Source organism: Sardina pilchardus, chromosome 15, assembly GCF_963854185.1.
Source record: "Sardina pilchardus chromosome 15, fSarPil1.1, whole genome shotgun sequence".
NCBI classification, from domain to species: Eukaryota; Metazoa; Chordata; class Actinopteri; order Clupeiformes; family Clupeidae; genus Sardina; species Sardina pilchardus.
The window spans coordinates 24,053,788-24,080,498 of NC_085008.1; the positions used below are offsets into that span (position 1 = coordinate 24,053,788).

The following is a 26,711-nucleotide window of genomic DNA, read 5'->3' on the forward strand; positions in this document are numbered from 1 at the left end:
TGGTGAAATGTGTGTCCTCCTTTCAGTTTTGTACAGACGCTAGACCAATGTGCCAGGCAACCCACCCATTAATACATCTCTAACTAAACTGATAGTGATTTTTGTCTCCAAATGTTGAGTCAATCATCTCTGTCAATAGCTTAGAAGAGCAGAAATGATTGGCTATTTCTTTTCTTGCCAAGATCAACATTAGCAGTGGCATCGTGTAACACTGTTGCATTTTGAAGTAGTTATTGGCCCGTGCACTGTACTGTACCCTTTTCAGTCTCATGAGAGTGTATATTTGGGGAAGTGTAGTAAACTACCCCTGGCATGGATTACTGCCCATCGTCTCCAGTGGCAGATTCCACTTCAGCGCCCAACCAAAGTGAGGGCTTAAAGTAAAGAAGCTTTTTAAAAGTTTTGTCAGAGAGCCAAGCTCACCCTACCAGGACCCTAATGGGGGCCGAGAGAGAGGGTGGAGTCTGAGTTGGTCTGGGACGCAGAGTGAGGAAGAGGAGGAAGAGGAGGAGGAGGAGGGCCAACAGTGCCAGGCAGGCAGAGAATGCTGGGTAGTGGGCGTGCTCAGTGAGAGTGACAGAGATGGCACAGCAGTGGCCGGAGCAGCGTAAGGTCACCTGATCCACAAATGCATTTTGATTGATGCAGAGCTGGAGAGTGACCTCTGACAGTGTTCTGACAGCAACCCCTTTACTGTATATTGCTTTGCAGAGTGCTGGCGTTTGTTTTAATGGCAGCCTGCGTCAGCTGATTTAACTTTAATCTTTAATGTCATTGGAGTGCTCAAATAATGTGATGTTACTATAGTATGACCTGATACAATGTTTGACATTGAACTGTCATAATGATACTTGAATTTCCCCTTGGGGATCAATAAAGTTATCTATCTATCTATCTATATCTATCTATCTATCTATCTATCGTGTATTCTTGTACTGTATAGGCCTACAGTAGGCTACATTATACATTGTATGGTCTCCCATCAACCATGTACTGTATTCACATTACCTTCTTTACCACATAGCACAAGTTCATTGAGCATCTTTGGTAAAAAAAAAATATATACAGTGAGGAGCATATGTATTTGATACCATGCTAAAACAGGAATATAAAATCATCATTTGACAATTGATCTTAATGCCTTAATTAAAAAAATTAGTAAAAATAAAACCGCCAAGGACACCAATTTTCTTTGTGATTGAAGAATGTATCGTAAATAAATAAATGTTTTCCTTAAATGCTAAGGGAAGGAAGTATTTGACCCCCTATGTAACCCTATGGGAATTTAACACATAGGGTTAACATAGGGGCATGCAGATTATTATTTTTAAAGGCCAGCTATTTCATGGATCCAGGATATTATGCATCCTGATAAAGTTCCCTTGGCCTTTCAAATTAAAATAGCCCCACATCATCACATACCCTTTACCATAGCTAGAGATTGGCATGGTCCTTTTTCCAGTAGGCCTATTAGCCTGTTTGATTTGCATTGAGCTCAATGAGCATCAAACAGGCTAATAGGCCTACTGGAAAAAGCACCATGCCTATCTCTAGCTATGGTGAAGGGTATGTGATGATGTGGGGCTATTTTAATTCCAAAGGCCAAGGGAACTTTATTAGGATGCATAATATCCTGGATCCATGAAATAGCTGGCCTTTAAAAATAAAAATCTACCTGCCCCTATGTTAACCCTATGTGCTAAATTCCCATAGGATTACATAGGGGTTCAAATACTTCCTTCCCCCTAGCATTTAGGAAGAACATTTATTTATTTACGATACATTCTTCAATCACAAAGAAAATTGGTGTCCTTGGCGGTTTTATTTTTACTCATTTGTTGAATTAAGGCATTAAGATCAATTGTCAAATGATGATTTTATAATCCTCTTTTTAGGCAACTTTAGCATGGTATCAAATACATTTCCTCCTCACTGTATATATATATATTAGAAAAACTACCAATTTGTGTGTATGGTCTCGTAAATGAGCATGTTTAAGTTTTAAGCGACTATTGACAATAAAATGGCCAAGCCAACCCCATGTGTTCAGAGACGGCTTTATCCTCCTGTCCATGCCATAATTACCGCTAGCAAGTTAGATTTGCACATGGAACTTTCACAGTTGCATTTTAAAGCAACTCGTTCTTTCATCCTTAAAATCCTTTGCACAATTTGGTCCAGCGTCCACATGTCAAAATCCTCAAGCTTTTTTCTCTCATGTTATTCATAGAGGATCAACAGAAGAGTGTAGGCTATGCTACAGGGTTAAAGCTGTTCTTATCTCACAGCAACACAGACCTATGGGCACAGCTTCTTCAGATGTCATTTGATTATTTGTGCTTGCCTGCTTAGTCCAAGGCCACTTGAAGAATGGTTGGGCATAACCATACATTTGGCAAGGACAACTGCTAGTGGGGTTCTGTTCGTCTCCAGTTGCAATTGCCAGATAGGAAATCAAAGTAAATCTAATCCAAATATGCATGAAAAATGCACCAGCTGCTGATCTGTCCACTTACATGTTTATGAGTACATGAGTGTATAATGAGTGTATAAGTCTTTGCTTGAAATTGTTTGAGCTGAAAGCAGTTGTGAGTGCTCGGAAATGAAGTGGACCCTCTTGGGTTTGTTGGTGACATGAGGCAATGACACTACAGTATGATATGACTGGGCTGTGGTGATGCATATAGTTTCACCATGTGTGTCCACACTAGTAAAAAGGGGGAAGTCAGAGTGGTCCAATTTATCAAATCACATTATGTTACATTTAAATAAACTATTTTTTTCCATTTTATTTATTCAATCAAGGTGAGTGTACCAATATAAAAAATAATAAAAAATGATCCACAAAACATGGAATTACACAAATTAGTCAATGTTATTATGTGGAAAAAACAGCATATTTTACCATAGCAATTAATTTATACAACAGAATCGTGCTAAATGTGAAGCCCCTGATTAACTTTTGAACCAGAAAGGCAAATGATCACATGCACTGAAAAAAATGAATCGCTGGATTTACTTGATTTTATTGTATGTATTGAATGAAATGTCTAGAATTAGTCCAGCATTTTTCTTTCGGTTTACAAAATTGATTCAGGCTGTGAATTGATTGGACCTAGGCCTACATGAAGTATTCATGTATTTGAAAATGTTTATGCTCTGGCATTCAGATAAAGTATTGCAACATTAATATTAAAGGAAGCTTTCAATATTTAAGATGCAGTCTTAAAATGAAACATGCTGTATGTTGTGCCATAGTATTAAGAAGTACTGTATGTACGCTGATTGATGTTGGAAACATGTGCTATACTAACTGCTGACAGGCCTACTTTGTTCATGCTCAATACCTAACACACTCATGGTGGGAACAAAGCCGTATGAAAGCTTGTCAACACTGTTATGTTGCATTATTATTTCAGTGTTCTTGCAAAGGCTCATGGGAACTCAATGAAATGGTGACACCAAAGCATCCCATGTGTTTAATGGTTCAACAATAAGGTGCTTCACATTGATACATACTCTTACATAATTCTGTTGGATAAATTCATTGCTGCTGCAAAATATGTCAGTTCAACATACCTGTAATAACATTGTGTTTGATAGAAAAACGGGACTTTGTTTGAATTCATGTTTTGAGGTTTAGTAACTTTGACAAATCCTCTTTTCCTTTTCTTCCTTAGATATGCTCACCTTACATGGCCTTCAACACATACCATTGTGTTTCATTCAAAACTAGACTGCAACATAATATGGTTTGATAAATTGGACAGACCTGACTTTCCTTTTTTTTTACATCATGGAATTCCTTAATGTCATCGTTTCATTGTATTTTCACGAGCCTTTGCCAGAGAACTGAAATCATCTATCAGCGATCAGTGTTCTCCTCCTTATAGACCTCAGGTTTTCTCAATGTTAGTTATGCAAAGTGTGTATGAAGTTATGCACTGGCTTTGTTCCAACCATGAGTGTGTCAGGTATTGAGCGTGCACAACATACTGTACCAGTTATTCTATGTTAATTGCTTCCAGCTATGAATGCCTCTGACTAAACTGGCACAGCTTATTCAGAATATCTCATCTCAAGAAGCAGTGCCTTAGCAAATTATCTTCTATATGCATTGACACGGCAATCTTAATTGCAACATTAAAGTGACATTTATCATGTAAGTATTTCATTAGAATTTGCATTTAGACATCACAACATGAAACACTGTTGTAAGCAGAGTGAAATGCTGCATTCATTTTTGGCTAATTTGAATGCAACTAAGGTGAATTACAATTCTGTTTGTTATGGTTTGCATGTCACAACAACTCCTTTGTTGTTTTTGTGTGCTATTTTACATAAATAATATACTTGTGTATGCTACCGTAAGTTAAGGACTTGCATTATAATTCTCATCAACATTGATAAAACACCTGGTGTTTGTTTACACTGCTTGTCAATATGAGGTGAATGAACTTTGAAAGAGTTTTGCACTGTTGCTGGGAACTCTTTTTTTTTTTACTCGCTGTTTGGTAAAAAGTCGTATGAACCCTTTTACAACATCCATGAAAACATTGTTCATTCAGACATAGTAACCAACAATATTTTGCTTCGGTTGAAATTATATTGAGAGAAATATCTAAAATTGTAAGTCTACATTTTTAACATCAACAGCGCATCTGTACCTGTACACATTAATCTCTCCCTAGTAAACTTAAGATAAAAATGGAAATGGCAATATTCAATATGACAATATGATCAATTATTCATACAGATATACAAAGGACTACAGTATTTGGTATCTCTAAAGTTCATAGCTTATTTAGCCTTTACTAAAGTACTCAATGAAAGATATACTATAAAGATCAGGCAAACACTTTCACAGTCTGAGGGCCAAAACTGGAAGGCACAGGAAGAGCCTCCTCACGCCATTAGATGACTCCATGTGTGGACATGCCTGCTGCATCTCTATTTTAAACTTTAAACTTTAAAATGTGGATCTTACTTTCAATATTTAGTGTAAAAGATTATAGATATTAACAACATGTGTCTTTCTACGCTGTTTTTCTCTTTGGAGTGCAGTTCTTGAACTCAGGACTTTGATATGTGAATTGAATTTTTATTTTCACCTTTTCCAAAAAAACTAGTAGTGTGAAAGTTGCCGTTTTCGCTGTGATAATTTGTCCAAAGGTCTCCTCACTTCACACACATGTGCACACAGCTCAACGTAGCTCTTTTCTCTGGATTCCGGTGGTGCCTCCTGTACTGTATATTCATTTGAGTTAACTTACACAGTACACAGGTGCTATTGTTTTCACTTGATGAGTGCTCTACCTTAGCTTGGCTAGCGCCTACCACTTCTCAAATGAGACGTGGTCTGGCAACCAGACGTTTATTTTCTCGTATTTGAAAAAATGCCCAGATCCGTTCATTGGGTGCCACGGATGTCTATCAAATGCATCTGTGCATAGCATGCTTTCTCCCCTGTTCTGTGATTGGTCGCCAACATCAGGCGAAAATGTGGGTGTGGATTGAAATCACTGCGCAAGGCAGGATGGGAACACCCAGGCTAGCTCTACCTCTCCAGGTATTTGGTGCAGAACTCCAGAGTTCTTGTGGTTGTAGATTTTGTACTTCTAGCCAAAAGTCACAACTGTCAGTAACCCGCAGTTGTTAATGAAGGTATATTTGGAGTATGCCAGTAATTTTGCACTTCTAGCCAAAATGCGCAAATGTGTATCAGTAAAATACCTTCATGTAGCTTTGTGGCTTTGTCTTAAAGGAAAAATCCAGAGCTTTTTCACCGATCTCCATTTCTCAAGGTCACTGAGTATGTCTGTGCAAAAATGAAAACAATTGGTTTTCACCTATAGCTTGAGTTGCTATAGAACAGCCTGGCGGCTACAGCGCTATACTCATTGGGGGCATGTGAGAAATTTGTGTGAATGAACAAATGACAATGGTTTAAGGATCTCTTGCTGTTCATAGCGCTCCTCTTTAGCCATGTTGTCCATGGATGTCAGGATGACTACTGTAGATGATGAGTTTAGGATGAAAACACTCAAAGTTAAAAACAAAAGTTCAACTTTTGATGTCACACTTGTTTTCAACAATGAGTGTCTGTGTCTATTGTACTGTATATATGTATATATTTTGCTAAATATAACATATAGCAACAACATGCTGTCAATTTCTACCTTGCATGTTCTTAACATGAATACACTTGTGCAAAGCTGGCTGGGCTACTTCTAAGAGACTAACCTATAGATGACTGGAGCACTCGGATGAAATAAACTTTTTTATTATGGTGCACAAACGACAGTCGTTTGTGCACCATAATAAAAAAGTTTATTTCATCCGAGTGCTCCAGTCATCTCTGGGTTAGTCTCTTAGAAGTAGCCCAGCCAGCTTTGCATATCCTGTGGTCCTGGACTGTGAGCACCGACGGGGCTAGAGCGCAAGTGACAACCCTTCTATGAATACGCTTGTACTGAGAGTAGGCAGATGAGTACTTAGTATTATACCGGCAATGTTAAAGGAAGATAGCTTTGATATTTAAGACTTCAAGATGAAACATGCTTAATATGTTGTGCCACAGCATTGAGAAGCATTCATTAAAGTTTAATGTGTCATATAACCACTGATACTTGTGCCTGTGCAATACCTAACACACTCATGGTGGGAACAAAGCACTGTTCATCTCAAAGCATAACATAAGATACAACTCTGGTACAAATTAGTCTCTATGCATAAACTTCTGTAAGAAAACTTTTGCCAACTGTGATTTTCTCAGTGTTCTTACAAAGACTCATGGAAACACAATATGACATGTTGACACAAAGGCATTGTTCATTTGTCTACTGTAGGTTTGTGCTTCACATTGCTCTACACGATTCTGTTGGATGAATTCATTGCTGTGGCAAAATATGTCAGTTCAACGTAATAGCATTGTGTTTGAAAGAAAACCATGGGTTTGTTTCATTTCATGTTTTGTGGTTTAGTAACTGACATACTGTACCCTCTTTTCCTTTTTTTCCCAGTAAATACACTTACTTTAGGTGATTAAATTAGAGAAATGGATTACTCAATCTGAACTATTTGAACACAATAAGGTCGTGTTTCATTCAAAACTAGACTGTTTTATGTAATTGTAATATAATATGGCTTGATCAATCTGACAGCCCCGACTTCCTTTTTTACAGTGTAAGAGTGTATAAAAGATCCCAATGAGTGGTTGGATTAGGGGTGAAAATAAGAAAAAGGCTTAGCTCTTGGATTCACTGACTGTGGCTTATCCAGTGCTTAAGTGCAGCATGTAGCCTGTGGTATCCTGATTGCCTCTCCATTGGACAAAAAGCATTTCATGCATTGATTTAAAAATACATCTTGGAATTCTCTGAGTCTTAGTTTAAAACGCTTTACAGTATGAAAGGTTGGGCCATGTTTATTATTGCTATATCATTGACAGAAACAGGGGGGGGGGGGGGTGTTCTCTTGAGAAACTGTCACCGTTTCCTCATTATCTCGGTTTTATCTAGGGATATATTGACAATGCACATTCTGCACATCTCAGCAGAATAGTCTGTTGATTTCTCAAGATTTCTCAGTGTTTTAGCCCCATTGCTCCTCAACTGCACAATTACACAAAACATCTACTGCACATGCAGTGTGATGCAGAAGGGGTTTGTTGAGGTGCTCTGCGTTGTGCTGTGCTGTTGCTCTGTGCTCACTGATGACAGAACAGATACTGCTAGTGCTACCGGTTTCCAATTACACCCTCAGTCACTGAGGCAGGGCCGCATTATAAAGGATCGCTTGATGATACGTAGTTATTTCTGCCAGAATGGGGGTTCTTTTTATTGGGTAACGTTTGAAGATGATGCCTCACAGATATATCTGTGTATAGAAACGGTACAAACAAGATAAACACTTTTGACTTCTCTAGTGAGAGTAATTATGGAGGCCTTGGAGAAAAAGAGAATCGTGTTGCCCTTGGCACGAGATGATGCCCAGATATATAAACCTAGTTGATGTGAACTGGTAGGACTTTGTGGATTCCAGAATCAATTAAGGTATTGCTTATTAAGGTTTTCCACATTTTTTCATCCTTGTTTATTTAAATCTGCATGATTTACTGTAGCCTGGCCCTGCTCAGTACTTGTTACATGGTAACTAAACAGCCTAAAGTGTAAATGAGGCGCTGGCTGGCTGTGAGTGGTAACAGTTGGGGGAGGGAGACATACAGTACACAGCAGGAGTGATGGTACACCAGGAAGCATCCAATTATTATTATTAACCACCATTACTATATCTCTGATTATTTCATTGTTTCTGTAATCTTGGCTTCATTGGAAAATGAGGACTACCCTGGATGAATCTCCAAGAATAGATAAAGGTTGAAAGGTTGAATGAATGAATTGATGAATTAATGAATGAATCCTATTCCTAACAGACATGTGGGAGTAATGAGCCCATTGAGCCTTGACCCCATCGCAGAGCACCTACAGTAACACACAATGGAAAGCAGCTATAGTGCCTCTTCAGTCATAGCCAGCCTACTACCAAATCAACAACTGACCTCAAAGAACCAAAGAACCTCTCTCTGTGTAGGCTAATGATTCCTTAACTGGATACCTTCTTTGCTGTTGTCAGGAGCATTCCTTATGCCCAGAAGTTGTCAGAAATCGAATGATTGGCTGAATCAGAGTGTCGTCACTTCTCCTGATTAGTCTTGTGTTCTGAAGAGGGAACAGTTGAGAGAATATGGTAGAAAATGCATTTGCATATCTTGATCATATTTCAGTGGGGCGTATCCTAGTGATTATGTAGGCCTATCCCCCAGCCCCCTATTAGTTGTGAATATGTGTTAGTTGCAAATGATAGTTGCTTTTATAGCCAGCTTTTTTACTACCCTGCCTGCCCATATGCCCTCCTTTCAGGGAGATACAGTACGAGTCTGAGACACAATAATACACCACTAGCGTTTCCATCAGGCCAAATTAATGATCAGGCCAATCAGGGACGAGAGGGGGGAACTAAACCGAAACCGACAAACAGTAGCAGCCACACCTGTAAACTTCAGAGAAATTCAATTGGAAAATGCAGAAATGCATCAGCAGCAAAGGTATACCCATATGTTGTTTCCTAACTGTTTGTAAAGCGAAGTAGGAAGTAACGTTAGTAATCTCTGATAATTGTGATTGGAAAGTTTCAAAGTTAGTGTCCGTCGTAATGCAAGTGTTGGAAAGGAATCCCAATTAGGAGTCATCAGACACTATATATAACCTCCTCCAAGCAGGATATGTTTTCATCTGGGTTTGTTTTCCAAGCGAGCCTTTCACTGTAGTGGTGTATAAATTGACCCAACCTTGTTAAAAACAAAAAAAAAACAGTAAAGACATACAGTAGGTATCTTCAAGAAGCTCTCGAAGTCCCAATTCTACTGAGGGCACCTCCTCTATAACATGTCTAACAACCCAACACACCGAATGTCCACTTCCCATGCACTTCCCATGCACTCCACTTTCTTCTCTTCTCCACCTCTTTCTTCTATACTATTTTCTCCCTCCACTACACTTACTGTCTTCTTAACACCTCTGCACTCTCATCCCCTGGTAACAGCATTGCTTGGTGCTGTGTTAGTTGCTACCCGAGGTCTCCCCTGCATTGCAGCTTGACTGTTATTCCTCATTTGTGTGGGTTGTTTTGGATAACAGTGTCTGCTAAAATGGATACAGGTAAATGTAGCCAAGACAGCGTGTACTCTCGAGATGATAATTGTGGACACTGATTAAATACATGGATGATTACCACATCCCCCAACAAATCAACTGCTTTGTGTGCTTTTAATTCTTAACCTTACTATAGCACGACACCTGTTTTGTAAGTGAAGGCCTTGTAATAAGCATTGTTATTATAGATAATTAAGCAACTATTTATTTAAGGCCAGAGAAGCGGCAAGAACATAAGCATGCATAATTGAGATTTTTTTTGCTTTGTTTGGAGCCATTCAGTACAATACTGAGTACAGCTGTAAAAAACAATGGAGGCTAAGTGTGTTTGGGAGCCTTTGTGTTCAGCCTCACTTACTGTATGGAGCTGGATGTGTCCGCTATTGTTGCTTTGCAGATCCACTATAGGCTAAAAGGTTAACGATAATAGCACAATTGCTACTCCTGCCTGGAGAAAGACTCCTGGTCATCCAATTGAATGTAAGAGTTGTGAACAACAACAATAACAACAACAACAAACTTTGTGAAAGTTCTTTGTTTAGAGCACAATTAAAATACCATAATACAGATGCAAATAGGTTTGTCTTCAACATCAGTGTTATGTGAGCAAGAATGAAGCGTCTTTGTTCTGAAGCTATGAGCTATTTTCTGCTGTCCTCACTTTGTGCTGTCCCTGTCTTGTACTGTACCTTGTTGCACAACTCCAAACTCCAAAAGAGCATGATGTATTTTGACACTGTTGCAGAAACGTACAGTATTTAATGTGCCAGATACCTGCATGTGTCTCCTCCATCGGCCCCTCTCACAGCCTGCTGCATCTGTTTGTCTCTCCTCAGGAGGTGAAATACTTCCAGTTTCCCGGTGAGCTGCTGATGAGGATGTTGAAAATGCTTATTCTTCCCCTCGTCGTGTCCAGGTAACGACAACATTACTATTCCTTTCCTGTACCCACAGTGTCCCAGACTTCGGAGTCATCCCTATAGATTTGTGCAGTATGGGTAGAAATGGATGATGGCTTTCTTTGTGTGGACAGTGTTCAGCTTCAAACTTGACAATGATACAACTTGGAAAAGTGAATCAATAAGCAAATGCAAAAGGATACCTCTCATTCAAAGACATCAGCATTGTGATTGCTGTGTTTTATTTTATCAATAAGCAATTATTACTTTATTCATTTCTCAAAGTTCACAGCGTGGGAAATATCTACAAAAGTGTTTTGCCTTTTCATGTCGTTGGCTTTGGTGCTTCGGAAAAAGACGACTTCAATATTGAAATGCAACCCTCAATTTAAAATGCAAACAACACTGACTCCATTAGTTCATTTTCTTTGATGAACAGCATATTAATTTTGATCCATTCATTTGATCCATTCAGAACTGACACTTCCCTTAATTAGCAGCCCTCTTTTATTCCCTGTAATTAAGTCCATCTGTGTGAAAAGAGCCCCACCCACCCAGAATAGGAAAAATATGTGTTGCAGCCACAGTGGTGCTCATAAATTTATGAACCCATGCTCAAGTTTCAAAAGAGGAATGCAAAAATATTTTGGAAATTGATCTTAATGCCTTAATTACAGTCGCTAACAAGCGTTTGTCCATTCATTTGACACATTTTCAAAACTCTAAACACAGACTCTCACGCAAAACACAATTGGCCAAATGGATCATTTTCCTTTTAAAAGCACATTCCATGTTGTTACACCACATTTTGTTACATATACACTAACTCGTCATTTTCTCTGCACACACTAACTTTACCAAAACACTGGAAACCTGACTCAAAATGAAGTTATTTTGTCAAAGAATGAAGCTTGTTTTCACTTCACAAGATGCATGCAGTCAATCAGAGTACACTAGGTTTCAGAATACTGGCTACTGTTGACATTACAAAAACGGCATAGATTTTTATGTTTCAGTTTTACAGGTATTTGCATGCAAAACATGCAATCCAGCATTTTTACACTAAATATCTTGGTTGGGATCTGTATGTCCAGATGTAATACATTCAAATGCATTCCAGTAAAAAGCAAATCTTTTTTTGTTTTACTGTTCACTAGGCCTACAGGAGGTGCAGTATAAATACTGTTTACAGTAGACTATGAAAGAACAGAAAAAGTTTTACAGCATTGCAGTGAACAAAATATCCATGAAACACAAGAGCATTCTGAACAAAAAACAACAGCAAAAAGCCCAGATAAAAAGGCTGTAAAAAATTCCTGTGTCTAATCTCTGCACCTGCTCCTCTCAGTGCTCCTGCACCTCTCACTGCATCTCTCACTGGGCCTGCTCTTCTCCCTGGGCCCCTTACTCTTACTCTTCCTCGTCCAGACATTACAGTATTTGTCTTTTTCTGTTTCTGCTTCCAAAAACACCACCTCCTCTTTATACTGTGTAAGTGTCAATGTAATAGAGAGAAATAACCCCTGCCACTGAGTCTAAGATAGACTGGAATCAGCTGTGGTTGGCCCAATTTACCCAACATAAATCATCTGTGTGTCAATTATTCGATTGTTTGTTTATTTTCAGCTGAGATCATTTGCTTTTGAATTGATAACATTGCTGAATCAGAGGTTTGTATACTGTATCTACGTAAGGTTTGGAATATTGTGGGATGTTGTGTGTTAACATTCGAAAATAATACAAAAATGATCCATTATTTTGTTGGGAGGTATTATAGTTTGTCTGTTAAGAAAATGTAAGCATTGTGAAAATGTACTCACTGACTGCATACTGTGTGAAAACAAAATTAAATGTGTGAATGGGATGGCCACAAAAGACCGATGCTGTGCTAACTGTGTTTAGAGTTTTGAAAATGTGTCAACTGAATGGACAAACGCTGGTTAGCGATTGAAAAAAACTGTATAAACATGAGGGTAAATAAGCTGTCATTTAAGTACACCAATTTTCTTTGTGAATGAATAATGTATTGTAAGTAAATGAATGTTCCAGGGGGCATAACTATACACACCTACTGTATGCCCAGCATACATTCCCATAGAGGCAGACAGATTTTTAACTTCAAAGACCAATTATTTCATAGATCCAGGGCACTATGCATCTTGTTCCCTCAGCCTTTGGAATTAAAATAGGCACACATCATCACATATCCTTCACCATACCTAGATTGTCATCAGTTTTATTTGCATTGAGAGATGATATTATGGAAAGAACCCCATGCCAATATCTAGGTATGGTGAAGGGTGAAGGGTTTGATTCCAAAGGCCAGGGGAACTTAATCAGGATGCATATTACCTGGATCCATTAAATGAACTGGCCTTTAAAATAAAAACTTGCCTGTCTCTATGGGAATTTAACACACAAGTAAGTGTATACTTATGTCCCCTGCTAGTCCGTGAGCCAGAGGGGTTGGTCGTTACCGAAAAGGTGGCAAAGGCTACCATACCTTTCCTGAAAGCTTGGAATCTCAGCTTTCCAGTGATGTATGATGGCCATCTGACAAGAGTAGCTGTTTTGAGTTATGACACATAATGTAAACTATAGGTTGAAGAAATAATGCGTATAAATCAAGGAGAACACTGACCAATCTGATCATGATATTGGACATATAGGAATATTTTATTTTGTTATGTTTGGTATCATTTTAAAGGGGAGACTCTGGGCTTTCATTCAATTCCTTTTGTGAACATTTTGGATTAGTACAGCCAACCCTGGAGCTCTTCAAACCTTTAATCACACACATTTTCCTGCCATTTCCGCCTAAGTCATCTTTTGTCTTTTGTGGCACCAGGGAGCATCAGAGAAACACAATCCAAACACTGAAATACTGGCATGACCCTAAGGATTCAGGAAATGTACTGTATAATTTACCCATACTATCTGATTTGGAGGGGGTGATTTTCAGTCTTATATCAGACATGGTGTTTGAGGAAATAATATTATAAATTAAGCAGAAAACATAACAATTAACAAATGAGACATGGATTCCTATATTTTGAGATGTGGTAAACGCAATTATGACATTGCCATTACTGTAAAAGGTCAAGGTCATGACCTTTAGGCATGGTCAATGACATTTTATGACATTTTCGCACAGATTGCATCATTCAAGGCCACAACACTAATCAAACTCCTCGTCGGAATCCTCATCAGAGGAATACGATTGTTCAGCAAAGTCATCCTTCGGGTTTTTGCACGACATAGGTCAGTGCAGGGAAAGTTGTTGGCAACACACTGACATGATGGAGTGACACAGTCCCTCTTGCATGAGCAGGACAGCAACTCAAGTACTGCTTGTGGACCAATGGAGACATTGAACCAGTCTATGGAGAGCTGCAAGTCACCATCTTGGTCCACTCTAGACTACCCATGCTCAACTGGGGAAGGAACTTCAGGGTTGTTCTCGATGCATCTTCTCCAGATAGCACCTTGATGGTTAGCTCTGAGACTGTGCTTCCTGAGAGAATCTGAGCATGGAGGTAAATGCCTGATTATGGACTTGGAGCTGTACATTTGACATGTGAACCCCTGTAAGGCTGCATACAACTCAGGTGTCATTGCCCCAACCTTCTGAAAGGTCTCACAGAAGTTTTCATTCTTCTGAAGAAGTTTTAGGGCTGACACTTTACCACAGCCAGCAAATGCACTTACAGTGTCGCAGCCTGTGTATAAGTGTAAACCAGGCAAAGCCTGACACACCTGTGAACCCAGAATAAAAACTTGCCTGTCTCTATGGGAATTTAACACACAAGTGTGTATACTTATGTCCCCTATGTATGGAAGAACATAATTATTTATTTACAATGCATTATTCATGCAGAAAGAAAATGGGTGTCCTTAAGATGGATTTGTACTTATGAGCGCAGCTGTACAGTATATGTGTCGAACGTGCAGTATATTTGTGCCAGAGACATGAAGAGTAATGATGCAAGACCAACATAGAGGAATGCATCTGAAGGCCTTTGATTGTTCGATGCTGTGCCAAAAAACATTTCAACTGTTTTTGTAAAAGATGTAAAACTGAGATGAGTCTGTTAATATCAGTATTTGTTCAATATGAATGATTACTTACAAACCTCTCAAATGATAACTGTCAAAGGCATACTAGTGCCATTGCAATTATTGTGACAGTGTAAGTGTTCATGGATGTCATATTACTACACAGTAACTTACTGGCAACAATTGGCCAGTAAGTTACTGTAAATGGAAATACAGCACCTTTACTGTAAAAGGTTTTCACAGTAACTTACTGGCAACAATTGGCCAGTAAGTTACTGTAAATACGACTGAAATCACAGTATTTAATTTTACAGTGAATATATAAATACTGTAAATGGAAATACAGTACCTTTACTGTAAAAGGTATTCACAGTAACTTACTGGCCAATTGTTGCCAGTAAGTTACTGTAAATTTTACAGTAATTTTTTTACAGTGTACTCAAGATGAATGAAGACCCAATATTAGAGTTTGTTCTAAATGTCTTCCTGAATGACATTTCACAGACCAGTGACTCATGCCAAACAATGAATTATGCTGGTTTTGAGTGGTGGAAAAACCCTATTTATGGAAATAACCCTTATTATCTGACAGAAAAAGAACTAAAATGATGTCTTTTATCTGTCAAATCGTGGGTATGACAATTTGGAAAACCTATTTTGAAAATGCGTCTTGCTTTTGGTCAAGTACTTCCTTCCCCCTAGCATTTATGGAAGAACATTTATTTATTTACGATACCTTCTTCAATCACAAAGAAAACTGGTGTCCATAGCGGTTTGATTTTTACTCATTTTTTTAATTAAGGCATTAAGATCAATTGTCAAATGATGATTTTATATTCCTCAACTTTAGCATGGTATCAAATACATGTTCTCCCCACTGTGTATATATGTGTGTGTAACCTATTACTGTGGTGCTAATGTTTATTAAAAAAGGGATGGCAACAAAAATGCATTTAGAAGTTAAAATGTTTTTGGCTCATTAACAGAAATCATCATGCATTATCATGACGAAAGCTTTTTGGGAAAGAAGGCCTGTTTGAGGCATACAAAACTGCAACAGACTATGAGATGGATGAATGGAAGTGAGCAGAAATGTGTCACTGATTTGGGACCATAGTCACATCATACTTAAAGCAACACTAAAGACTTTTTTTTGGACCTTAAAAGAATGTCTCCAAAATCATTTCAGTGTCAACTCGTAACAGGGTGAACAGGACTTCTGCATTCGTGCACTATGTAAGTTTGCCAAATTGGGTAGCGGATCTGTAGTTTGATGGAATGAGACTTAAGAAACTACAAATTTAAATTGCTTCGATGTTGCAATACATCATACTTTCATAAAATCATGCCATACTCTACGTACCTTGTCTGTGGACATCGTTAGCTGGATAAACAAAAGCATGCGTGCCACAGAGGAAAAGTGCTTTAGTGTTGCTTTAACTCATGTTGCCGAGACCTACTTAATCTTATGATACTCATTAAGTATGTAGGCCTTATGAGTGCTGAAGTGTTTACTGACTAAAATGTCATACATAAGCAAAAGTGTAGTATAGAGGCTTTGTAGAGGAGTTGGCCGTGGTGTAATGGTTAGGGCTTTGGGCTTGTAACTGGAGGGTTGCCGGTTCGATCCCCGACCAGTCCACCACGGTTGAAGTGCCCTTGAGCAAGGCACCTACAGTAACCCCTCACTGCTCCCCGAGCGCCGCTGGTTGGGCAGGCAGCTCACTGCTCTGGGTTAGTGTGTGATTCACCTCACTGTAGCCTATGTGTGCTATGTGTGTTCACCAATTCGGTTAACATTGGGTTAAATGCAGAGAAACGAATTTCCCTCACAGGATCAAAAAAGTATATATTCTATTTTATTCTAATTCTAAATCTGGGACCCTCTACTGGCTTATTTCTGACGAACTTACAGTACAACAGCATCAGATATTGTTCTCTTATATATCTAAGGACTGATGTACACACATTTTATGTTAAACCATCATGGACCGTACTGAACTGCAGAGGAAAATGCATTGTAATGTAAATATACTGTGAGGAACTCCAGATGATCAGAATGTAAAATTGATACTATTAATTCCTCTTTTTCTTCTGCCAGAAATATGTATAGCATGAAGTGCATTGTAATGCAATTTGTTGATGGCATTGGAATCCAGTAACTTTCTCAGTGCCACAGGTGTCATAGGTTTGGGCATATAGGCAGACATGAGCTAACTGAAGAGCATCATTGGACATGTACATTACTATCAGCCTTTGCAGTATTGCAGTGGTCGGCTCATTCCTTCATTAGTGTGAGTGTTCTGGTGCATAATGGCTATCCAGGTGGATGCTACAGTACACATTGGTGGTGGTTAGTGAGGTTCTCCCTTCGCTGTAGTGCTTTGAGTGTCTAGAAAAGCACTGTAAAAATGCAATGTGTTGTTGTTGTTGTTGATATTGTTGTTGTTGTTTAGGTTGTTATTGTTGTATTGGAGAGTGCCCACTTAGCGTCAATCTAGGATGGTGTGGTCAAAAATTCCAGGCACACTCAGGTGTGAGAAAACACTGCAGGTTTATTGACGATACCGGGAACAGGTCACTAGCCACATCATAGCTCTGATAACACTGTTCGAAGATCTCTAGGGCAAGGCCCATCTTATACATGGTTAGTTACATTGCGGTAATAGAAATCACATGGGTACAATGGTCTTTCCCAAAACTCCACATACATGCAAAAATACAACAATACATGAACACTTCTTGGACATAGCATGTGATCCACACACCATACGCAAGTCATGTGGGCACTCCAAGTAAGTAAGATAATAGGTCAATACAATACATATACATCCCTCAGCATTCTCTGTTCGTAGCATGTTCTCTGTCAGGGTCTTCCTAATATTACTGCCTCAGGCAGAATACCCTTAGCTCGTGACAAAAGGGGGTCGCATGACCTTTATTAGAAAGTCATGACATGGAGAAAGCAAACGACAGACAAAGCAAAGTTGAGGCACAGTATTGAATGTACAGAAAAGCATACAAATAATATATGAAAATGTAATGTTAAATCACCTCTATGTAATAAATGTTAATTAGTATTCACTTCTAAAACATAAGATTTGTTAGTAATCCAAAATTTCTACTACATTTTCCCCCCTTTGGGGCTTAAGGCCACAAAGAAATTTTAGTAAACAAAAATTAAAAAAAGGAAAATCTTATGTCCAATTCCACCTAAACATTGTTCTATCCCTGTAACACCTACTGTATTAATTCAATTTGTGCTAGTACACAATCAAGATGCAGAACATGCAGAATCTTCAGAAGTCCTGTAGGGAAAAACACGCATTTGAAAAGACTTTTCTTGGCACACCCAGCAGGTCTCATTTCTACCTGCTACAGTTGTTCTAGCTTGGAAAGCCAGTTCACAAGCTTTATTAGTACCGCATATCTCCTCTTCCGGAGAAGAAGACATAATCAGTTAGAACACGCAGAATAACACCACTAGCCCCATTCTACTCCCAGTTACAAAACAACAAACACTCTATTCTATCTTCAACAGCAGAGCTGGCTTGGGTTTTAAGGCCCGCCCCAGGTAACTGTCCAACGAATGAATATCTAGCTAAACTGGAAATAAAACAGTGCTAGTTTAATGTATACTGATATCTTGTTTCTGCTTTCAATATCCACCACAGATTTGAATGATGGATTGTTGGATGTGCTAATTTTAATGGACACTTGTATACATTAATTAATTTCCCCTTCCTCAAAGGAATGACTTCACATGTGTACTTAGTAAAATAGGTAAGAATCAAAACATATTTCCCTTGGTTCACTTCATTTACAGTCCAGTACACTTTTTTTTTTTGAATTGAGTACTTTTAGATGTAATGCAGATTAAAACAGCAGGATCTCGCAAAACTTCCCTTATCCCCGATGGAGTATATCCAAAGGCCTACTGGCAAAGTTTGCAAAGACCACCACTGGTCAACCTCGAGCATAGAGTCACCAGTCAGTTCACGTAGTGTTCCGGATCTTTCACCACTCTACAGTGCGACAGATGAATCCAAGAGTCTCTTTCCGCGACTCTCACGGCAGTGGGTGTAGACAGCAGAACTTGATATGGTCATCTCCATCGTTCCTGATTCCACTGTTTCCTTCGAAAGTCCTTAACGAGCACCCATGAACCTGGTTCCACTGGGTATGTATCCAGGAAACTTTGGGGCAAAGCCGACGCCACCTGTTGGAAAACAGAATAGAGAGAGCAGCAATCAGTTCTCGCATGTAACCAAACAAGTTACCATCTACATTAGGTTAAATTAGGGGAATGAGGTAAACCTGGAATTGGCATGGGACGGGCAGTCAAAATCTCTAATGGACTTAACCCTTTTGATCTTGATGCACGGCCTCTGAGGTAGAGGAGAGCCAAAGATAGAGCAGTCACCCAATCCATACCAGTTGTGGTAGTTATTTTAGTCAATTTAGCTTTCAACATTCCAATAACATTTTGGCCATTTTGAAAACATATCCACAATTACCAAGCAACATTCTTAACCTCTACATTTTGTCAATTGAATAAAATCCATCATAACATGTTCAAATGGTCCTGATGGTGGTGGGTGATGCCCTCCTTGGGTTCTCACTGTGGGTGCGGTGTTATATTTTAGACAAGTAATGCACCTATCACAGTAAGCAGCTGCTGCGGTGGTGAATCCTGGTGCAAAGTAAAGTTGTTCTACTGTTTTAACCATAGCTGTTGCACTTGCATGATCTAAACCATGAGTGATTTTAGCAACTATATGAAAACACGATTTTGGTAGAACAGGCCTACCTGTTGGAGTATGTAACCACAAATTATCATTACTCTTTTTACAATTTTTCCATTTTCTTTTTTCTTTTGCATCTACAGATTTTTGTGCTCCTTTTAAAGCTTCATCTGATGTCACTATATCTGGTATTTGAAAATTCAAAAGTACTTGTGTTTTGTTCGAAAGTGTTAAAAACTCTGGTGGTATCCTCCTCTTAACTCCCCCTTTCGCTGCACTCTTAGCAGCGGAGTCAGCCCTCTCATTACCAAGACTGACTTCATCAGTGCCTCTGGTATGAGCTGCACACTTGACCACTGCTAAAGACGAAGGAAGCTGAATTGCCTCCAGCAACAAGACAATGAACTCTTTATGCTGTACTGGTTTACCAGTAGCCGTAAGAAAGCCTCTTTCTTTCCATATTGCTCCATGATCATGAACAATTCCCCAGCAATAACAGCTATCAGTGTATATACAAACAGATTTACCAGCTGCCAACACACAAGCTGTAAAAAGTCCTACTAACTCAGCAGATTGGGCAGAAAAAGTTCTTGGGAGGGAGTAAGATTCCACCGTTTCAAATTGATTCACCACTGCATAGCCACTTCCTACCTCTCCAGATTCCAAGCGTAAAGAAGAACCATCGACATAGAAAACTAAGTCAGGGTTAGTAAGGGGTTCCTCAGATATATCAGGACGAGGTTTAGTGCAAATGGTTATGACATCACAGCAATCATGGCTTTCACCATCTTCGGCGGTTGGTAATAATGTCGATGGGTTAAGAGTAGTACAACGTACAAGTGTGACATGTGCTAAGGTCAACAACACATGTTGGTACGAAAGGAGGCGGGCAGTTGATAGATGTGATGTCTTTGCTTGTAAAAGCAATGCATGCACATCATGTGGAACATGAACAGTCAAAGGATGCATCAACACTAGATCCGCACAAGCCATTACTGCATTTGAAGCAGCTGCAACAGACTTCAAACAAGGCACCCAGCCTCTTGCTACCGGATCTAATCTCTTTGACAAGTAAGCCACTGGTCTATACTGTCCACCATACAACTGACACAACACTCTTGACATGTAACCTCCTTTTTCACACACAAACAAATGAAAATCAAGATCATAATTAGGCAATGCCAAAGCTGGAGCTGAAGCTAAAGCTTGTTTCAAAATCACAAAAGCAGTCTCACAGTCGTCAGTCCAAGTCACAATGTCAGTCAAACTCTTACAAGCATTCACACACATTCGGAGAGGTTGTGCCTTCTCCGAGAAGTCTAAAATCCAAGCACGACAATAACCAATCATTCCTAAAAAGCTTAACAATTGCTGCTTTGTCCTGGGTCTCGGACAGACAGTAATTGCAGTGATGCGCAACGCACCCAGGGCCCTACAACCAGGAGAAAGTATATGACCCAATACTTAACTTACTCTTGGCAGAGTTGCAACTTTTCTTTAGAGACTTTAAGTCCCAGCCTGGCCAGGTATTTCAGCAATGCCACTATGTCAATCAGGCATGATTCCTTTAATGGACTTCCAACATATCAACATATGAAATAAAAGTACTACCTTCCAAGTATAGCTTTGACCTTTAACAGTGAAGGCAAACCAAAATTTTAGAGGCAGGATGTACTGTAATCGTATAGAACGCAATTTTTGATATCAATGACAATAAAACGTCGCAGTGGATGGCAAACTAGAGAGGATGGTGCAAGGATTTGGCACAATCGGGTGCCTCGGGTGAATAGCGTCGTTAACAAGTCGTAAATCTTGCACAAACCTCCAAGTGCCATCAGACTTTTTAACGGGCAAAATTGATGCGTTAACTGGGGAGGAACTGCAACGCACAATAGCTCCTCTGTCTAACAATGATTTGAAGACAGGCTCTATCCCCTGCTCAGCCTCTTGACAACGGATATTGAGCTTTCGACGGATAATGCAATGTTTTTGCACATATTTTCAAGGGTTGAGCAGTAGATAGTCCCAAAGTCATAACTATCGGCTGCCCAGAGATTATCTGGAACAAGGGCTAACAGATCTGCTTTCTCTTTTACAGAGAGAACCCTCCATTCATCTGGTTGGGTTAATGAGGGTGTTGAACATGCAGAGAGCTCTTTCTGCACAGGGGTGACTTTCAAAGAACACCATTGTTGGAAAAAAAAAAATACGCCTCTTGCGAGGGTGAACATAATAATTTTGGGGTCTCTTCGACCACTGTCCAATCTTTAGCACTTACACACGCTTTCACAAACTTCCCTAAATCAATCAAATTTCCATGGGCTTTTACCAATTCAACATGTGGATAAGAATTTGGGTTTGCAAACAAATGTTTCAGACCTAAAGACAGGTCTACTACTACTGCAGAGTAGATTTTAGATGTCAAAATGCCGGCCACATAAATAGTCTCAATACTATTTCCTATCTGGTACCACGCGTTCACGGCTGATCTGTAGAGCCTTGAAAACCTGTTGTACAATGATATTGCTCGGGGGTCTCTAGTCTTCCTAGAACCGAGATCGGAGGTTTTAATGCTAAACCAATGTCTTTACACTCATATCCTATCCATGTGGGGTTGGTTTTCTGACAATAAAGATAAACAGGGCCTTCTAAACCTACTCCTCCAGGAGAAAGAAAACGTACAAGATTTAATTTACACATTAGATCTCGGCCTAGTAAATTTTCAGGGCAAACACTGCTTAGAAGAAAGGAATGTTCTACTGTCTGATGTTCACATTGAACCACTAAAGGGGTAGAAACTGGTTCTGCCACTGATTGGCCTGAAGCTCCTGTGACATATATAACTCTTCTACTTTTGGATGTCAAAAACATACAACTATCATTCATTCCAAGTGTACTAACATCTGCTCCTGTATCAACTAAAAAGGATACATCAATACCATTCAGAGAGAGAGAATCAGTTTAGGTTGTGCGGCAGCATTCAAAGTCAGTTGGGGATAAAGTTCAAAGAGTGATACAGAAGTGTTGGTAAGGGGTCCCGGAGCCCCTCGTTCAGAGTCTTCCCTGTCCTATTCAGAATTTCCACGCTGTGTCCAGACAGGACCCTGAGGGCGCTGCTGTGGTGATCGACCCCAGTCTTGTCTCCAATCACCCGGCTTCGGACAATCTCTTGCCATGTGCTCAACGTCTCCACAATTCCAACAACCGCTTCTCTCAGTCCACTTAAATCCTGCTCAACTTCCTTTGCGTACACAACAATGCCGTTGACCTCTGGTCTCATTTTCACTTCTCTCCACACTTTTCAAACAAATTATGCTTAAAAGGCCTAGCCTTTCTATCCATCATAGCCCTACATTCAGTTAACCTTTCCCAACTCAACATACCATTTAAAGGAAATTTCCCTTCAGTCCATCTATTCCACTTATTCAATAAACTTTCATCCACACATTCAGGTCCATATTTCTTATACATGTCTTTTTAACATCCAGGATTATGTATACCTTTGGGCAATTTAACAGTTGTACTATTACTAGTCCCCATGGCAGTGTCCCTTTATATTTTTATTAGCCAATGACCTTACGCCTAACACAGAGCAAAAATATCAGTGTACAGCAGCAATTTTCAATCAATCCAATCCCCGTATCAAGCGCTTAAGCCAATCCTTCTGATTGCTTTTCTTAGCAGATCCTTTACCGATTGCTCTTCGGCTGTGCTCACAAGCCAACCTTTCTGCCTTCCTACAAGCAGAGCAAGTTGCTTCGGTGGCACCCCGGTTCACACACAACACAAGCCTATTTTTTAACTACTGAAAGGTAGAGAAAAAATCGCTACACTCACCACCAAGGTGCCCGTGACCACGGAACACGGCAGTACCGTATCCAAGGCACAGGATGATCCCCTCTGGCAAGGATGGGTCCCGCGGGCGTTGTTGCCTTTTTTCCACGGTCTTGTCCCAAGATCAAAAATAGATCTCCCGTTAGCGCTGTTTTGGGTCCTTCGCCGTCCAGGTTTCACCACTGTGTCTCGAAGTTAGGTATCCCACCGCTGTCACCAAAATGTGGTCAAAAATTCCAGGCACACTCAGGTGTGAGAAAACACTGCAGGTTTATTGACGATACCGGGAACAGGTCACTAGCCACATCATAGCTCTGATAACACTGTTCGAAGATCTCTAGGGCAAGGCCCATCTTATACATGGTTAGTTACATTGCGGTAATAGAAATCACATGGGTACAATGGTCTTTCCCAAAACTCCACATACATGCAAAAATACAACAATACATGAACACTTCTTGGACATAGCATGTGATCCACACACCATACGCAAGTCATGTGGGCACTCCAAGTAAGTAAGATAATAGGTCAATACAATACATATACATCCCTCAGCATTCTCTGTTCGTAGCATGTTCTCTGTCAGGGTCTTCCTAATATTACTGCCTCAGGCAGAATACCCTTAGCTCGTGACAAAAGGGGGTCGCATGACCTTTATTAGAAAGTCATGACATGGAGAAAGCAAACGACAGACAAAGCAAAGTTGAGGCACAGTATTGAATGTACAGAAAAGCATACAAATAATATATGAAAATGTAATGTTAAATCACCTCTATGTAATAAATGTTAATTAGTATTCACTTCTAAAACATAAGATTTGTTAGTAATCCAAAATTTCTACTACAATGGTAATATCATTCACGACTTCAGCTTCACTGAACATCTATGGGGAGATCAATCAAACACATGCCTGCTTAACAGTGGCTTCCATGGAAGTGTGCCATCTTTCACCGCTGTAATAACATGGTTGAGATTTGGGGGATGATCAAGTTTTGCCCCTTAGCTCGAAAAATCTATATATGTAATTTAGGACATTTAAAGCATGCTACAGCAATTTGCATTTTGAGTTTAAAAAAAAAAAAGAAAGAAACAACACACTGTGACTGTCTTGACTTAATCAACATTCCCACCCCCTAAACATATGTGCATGCATACATAAAACACTTTTCATCGGAAGCACCACCAGAAGTAGCACCACAACAACGAAAAAATATCTGCTCACAGCACAGCAATTAGACATAATTAATCCTAAAATTAAAAAAAAAAAAACTCATTCAGCTAAATGCAGGGAAAAGGTTGGTTATGTGGATTAAAAACTGGTATGGCATACAGATTAGAATTTCTCAGTTTTTTCGACAATCTGTTATTATTCTGCTATGGCAACCAGGTAACAGTTGAACAGAATCAAGGAACAGCTATTCTCACATTTGACTTAAATTTAAATTCTTCCTGCCACAGTCTCTTGCTCCAAGATGAACAGCAGAATTTCATTTTAACCTGGGTTGGTGATAACCTCAGAGCATGTTCTCAGATTCTCTCTGGTGTATTAACCTATGCAAAATCTATGCATCTATTCTCTATGTTTCTCTTTACCTATCCCTTCAACAATATGTGTACAGTTCACATACTGCATCCACAGACAAGTTGGGTGTATATGAGTTCAGACGCAAAACCCTACATCTGTCTGACCACTTTTGTTTTAAATAGCACTTTTTCATCAGGCTCCTATAGGTCTTTGCCTACAAAATAATATTTCAGACCAGGAAGAGAGTGGTATTTAGCAGGCTTTGAAGCTGAATTGATTGATTAATGTATACTACTGTACTGTATGTGTGGAGAGCATTCACTTACCATCGTGGTGGCTTTTACAGTAGAGGGTTTTGCATCTGAACTCTTACCATAGTTTTTAGCATTTCGGAGTTGGCAGATTATGAGGAGGAGCATGTCTATAAATCTATACATATGTTCCAAGCGTTGTCTGCACTCTGCACATGTTAATGTACAGACATGGCTCATCATGCCATCTGCATTGGCTTTGTTGCAAAGCTATTAGCACTGATTGTGGAGACAGCTTGTAGCCATCAGTCAAATAGTGCCAGATTTCCTAAAGTGGTGAAGAGTTTTGTTTTGACAAAATGAGATCAGATGGGACCCAGTCAATGGCAAAGCCGAGTCACACTGTTTCTTTTGATCAGGGCTGTCTGGTATAATTGATTATGTCTGTGTACACAGCGTGCCATGCTGACGTGTTGTTATGTTTTAAAATTATCACTAAATAATAACGTGCAACACTCTGCATCACCCTCTCCCTTTTTCTTTTTAAAACACAAATGACTCACATATTTTGTCCTATCTAACAGAATAATGTAAGATTAAAGTGAAACGCCTGAACCAGTTAGGCAAATAAGCACATGCCTGAGTGTCACCATTCCATTGTGTTCCCATGAGCCTTTGCAAGAACACTGAGATAATCACACAGCTAACAGTGTTGCTGAACGTTTTCACATTCGTTTTATTGAAAAGGTTTATACTTAGAAATTAGTAGAATTGGCAGCCCAGTTGTGTCTTATATTATGCTGTAAGATGAGTCATGCTTTGTTCCCACCATGAGTGCATGAGGTATTGAACATGCACAAAGTAGCAGTGCTTTTATACAGAGGCTTATTACCTCAATAAATACTTTATATTGTGCCTGAGCATATTCAAGGTTTTCGTCCTTTAACAGTGATGTTACGATAGTACATCTGAATGCCTACTCTCAATACATGCCACCTCTATCACACAATGATTTTTGAAATGACATGAATATTTCATGTGAACTCAACTTAAACAATTACATTGTTATTGCTTGATCACATTGATTTGAGCACAGCATGAATCAATTTTGTGAACCAAAAGAGACTAATTCCAGACATTTCATTCATGTGCAACCGATGTACACAATAAAATGAAGTAAATCCAGCGGCCATTTCAGTGATAGTATCATCTTCCCATTCCCTTTGATGGTACCGCATAGTACCCCCATTGCAACAGCCCCCACTGGGAAAACACTGGGGGGAGACAGGGGCAGTCATGACCGAGACCCTGCTCTTTTTCTGCGTCAGATCTGGAGGAGAACAGACTGGGCTTTTTGAGAGGACCTCCAGCAGCTGTGTCTTGTAGTTATTTGATCTGCATGCCTTAAGAAGCATGCCAGAAGGCTGCACTCTGCACGGCAACAGAAAATTATGAACTTTGAAGTTATAAAATGTCTCATTAAAATGTTTATCTCGTTGGACAGGCCTTTTATGAGCAAACATTCTGTAGAATGTATTGCAATAGCACTTTTTTCAGTAATGTTCTGAATATCTGTAAAAAAAAAAAAACAACAACAAACGAACATACTTCTTAGCTTGATGCATCATTATGTGAAAGTATCTTCTGGAAAATTCAATTTCATGTGCCTGCAAGTAACATTGATTTAT

At 39.4% G+C, this 26,711-nt stretch overlaps 1 protein-coding gene across 1 annotated transcript in view; it reads left to right on the forward strand.

The window, feature by feature from the left end:
* The window catches only part of slc1a7b (solute carrier family 1 member 7b), a 69,630-nt gene that overhangs the window by 19,716 nt on the left and 23,203 nt on the right, over positions 1–26,711 (forward strand). Inside the window, exon 2 of the mRNA XM_062555851.1 lies at positions 10,550–10,629. Coding sequence (XP_062411835.1) covers positions 10,586–10,629 — 44 coding nt within the window. The 5' untranslated portion in view covers positions 10,550–10,585. The remainder of the gene's footprint in view (positions 1–10,549; positions 10,630–26,711) is intronic.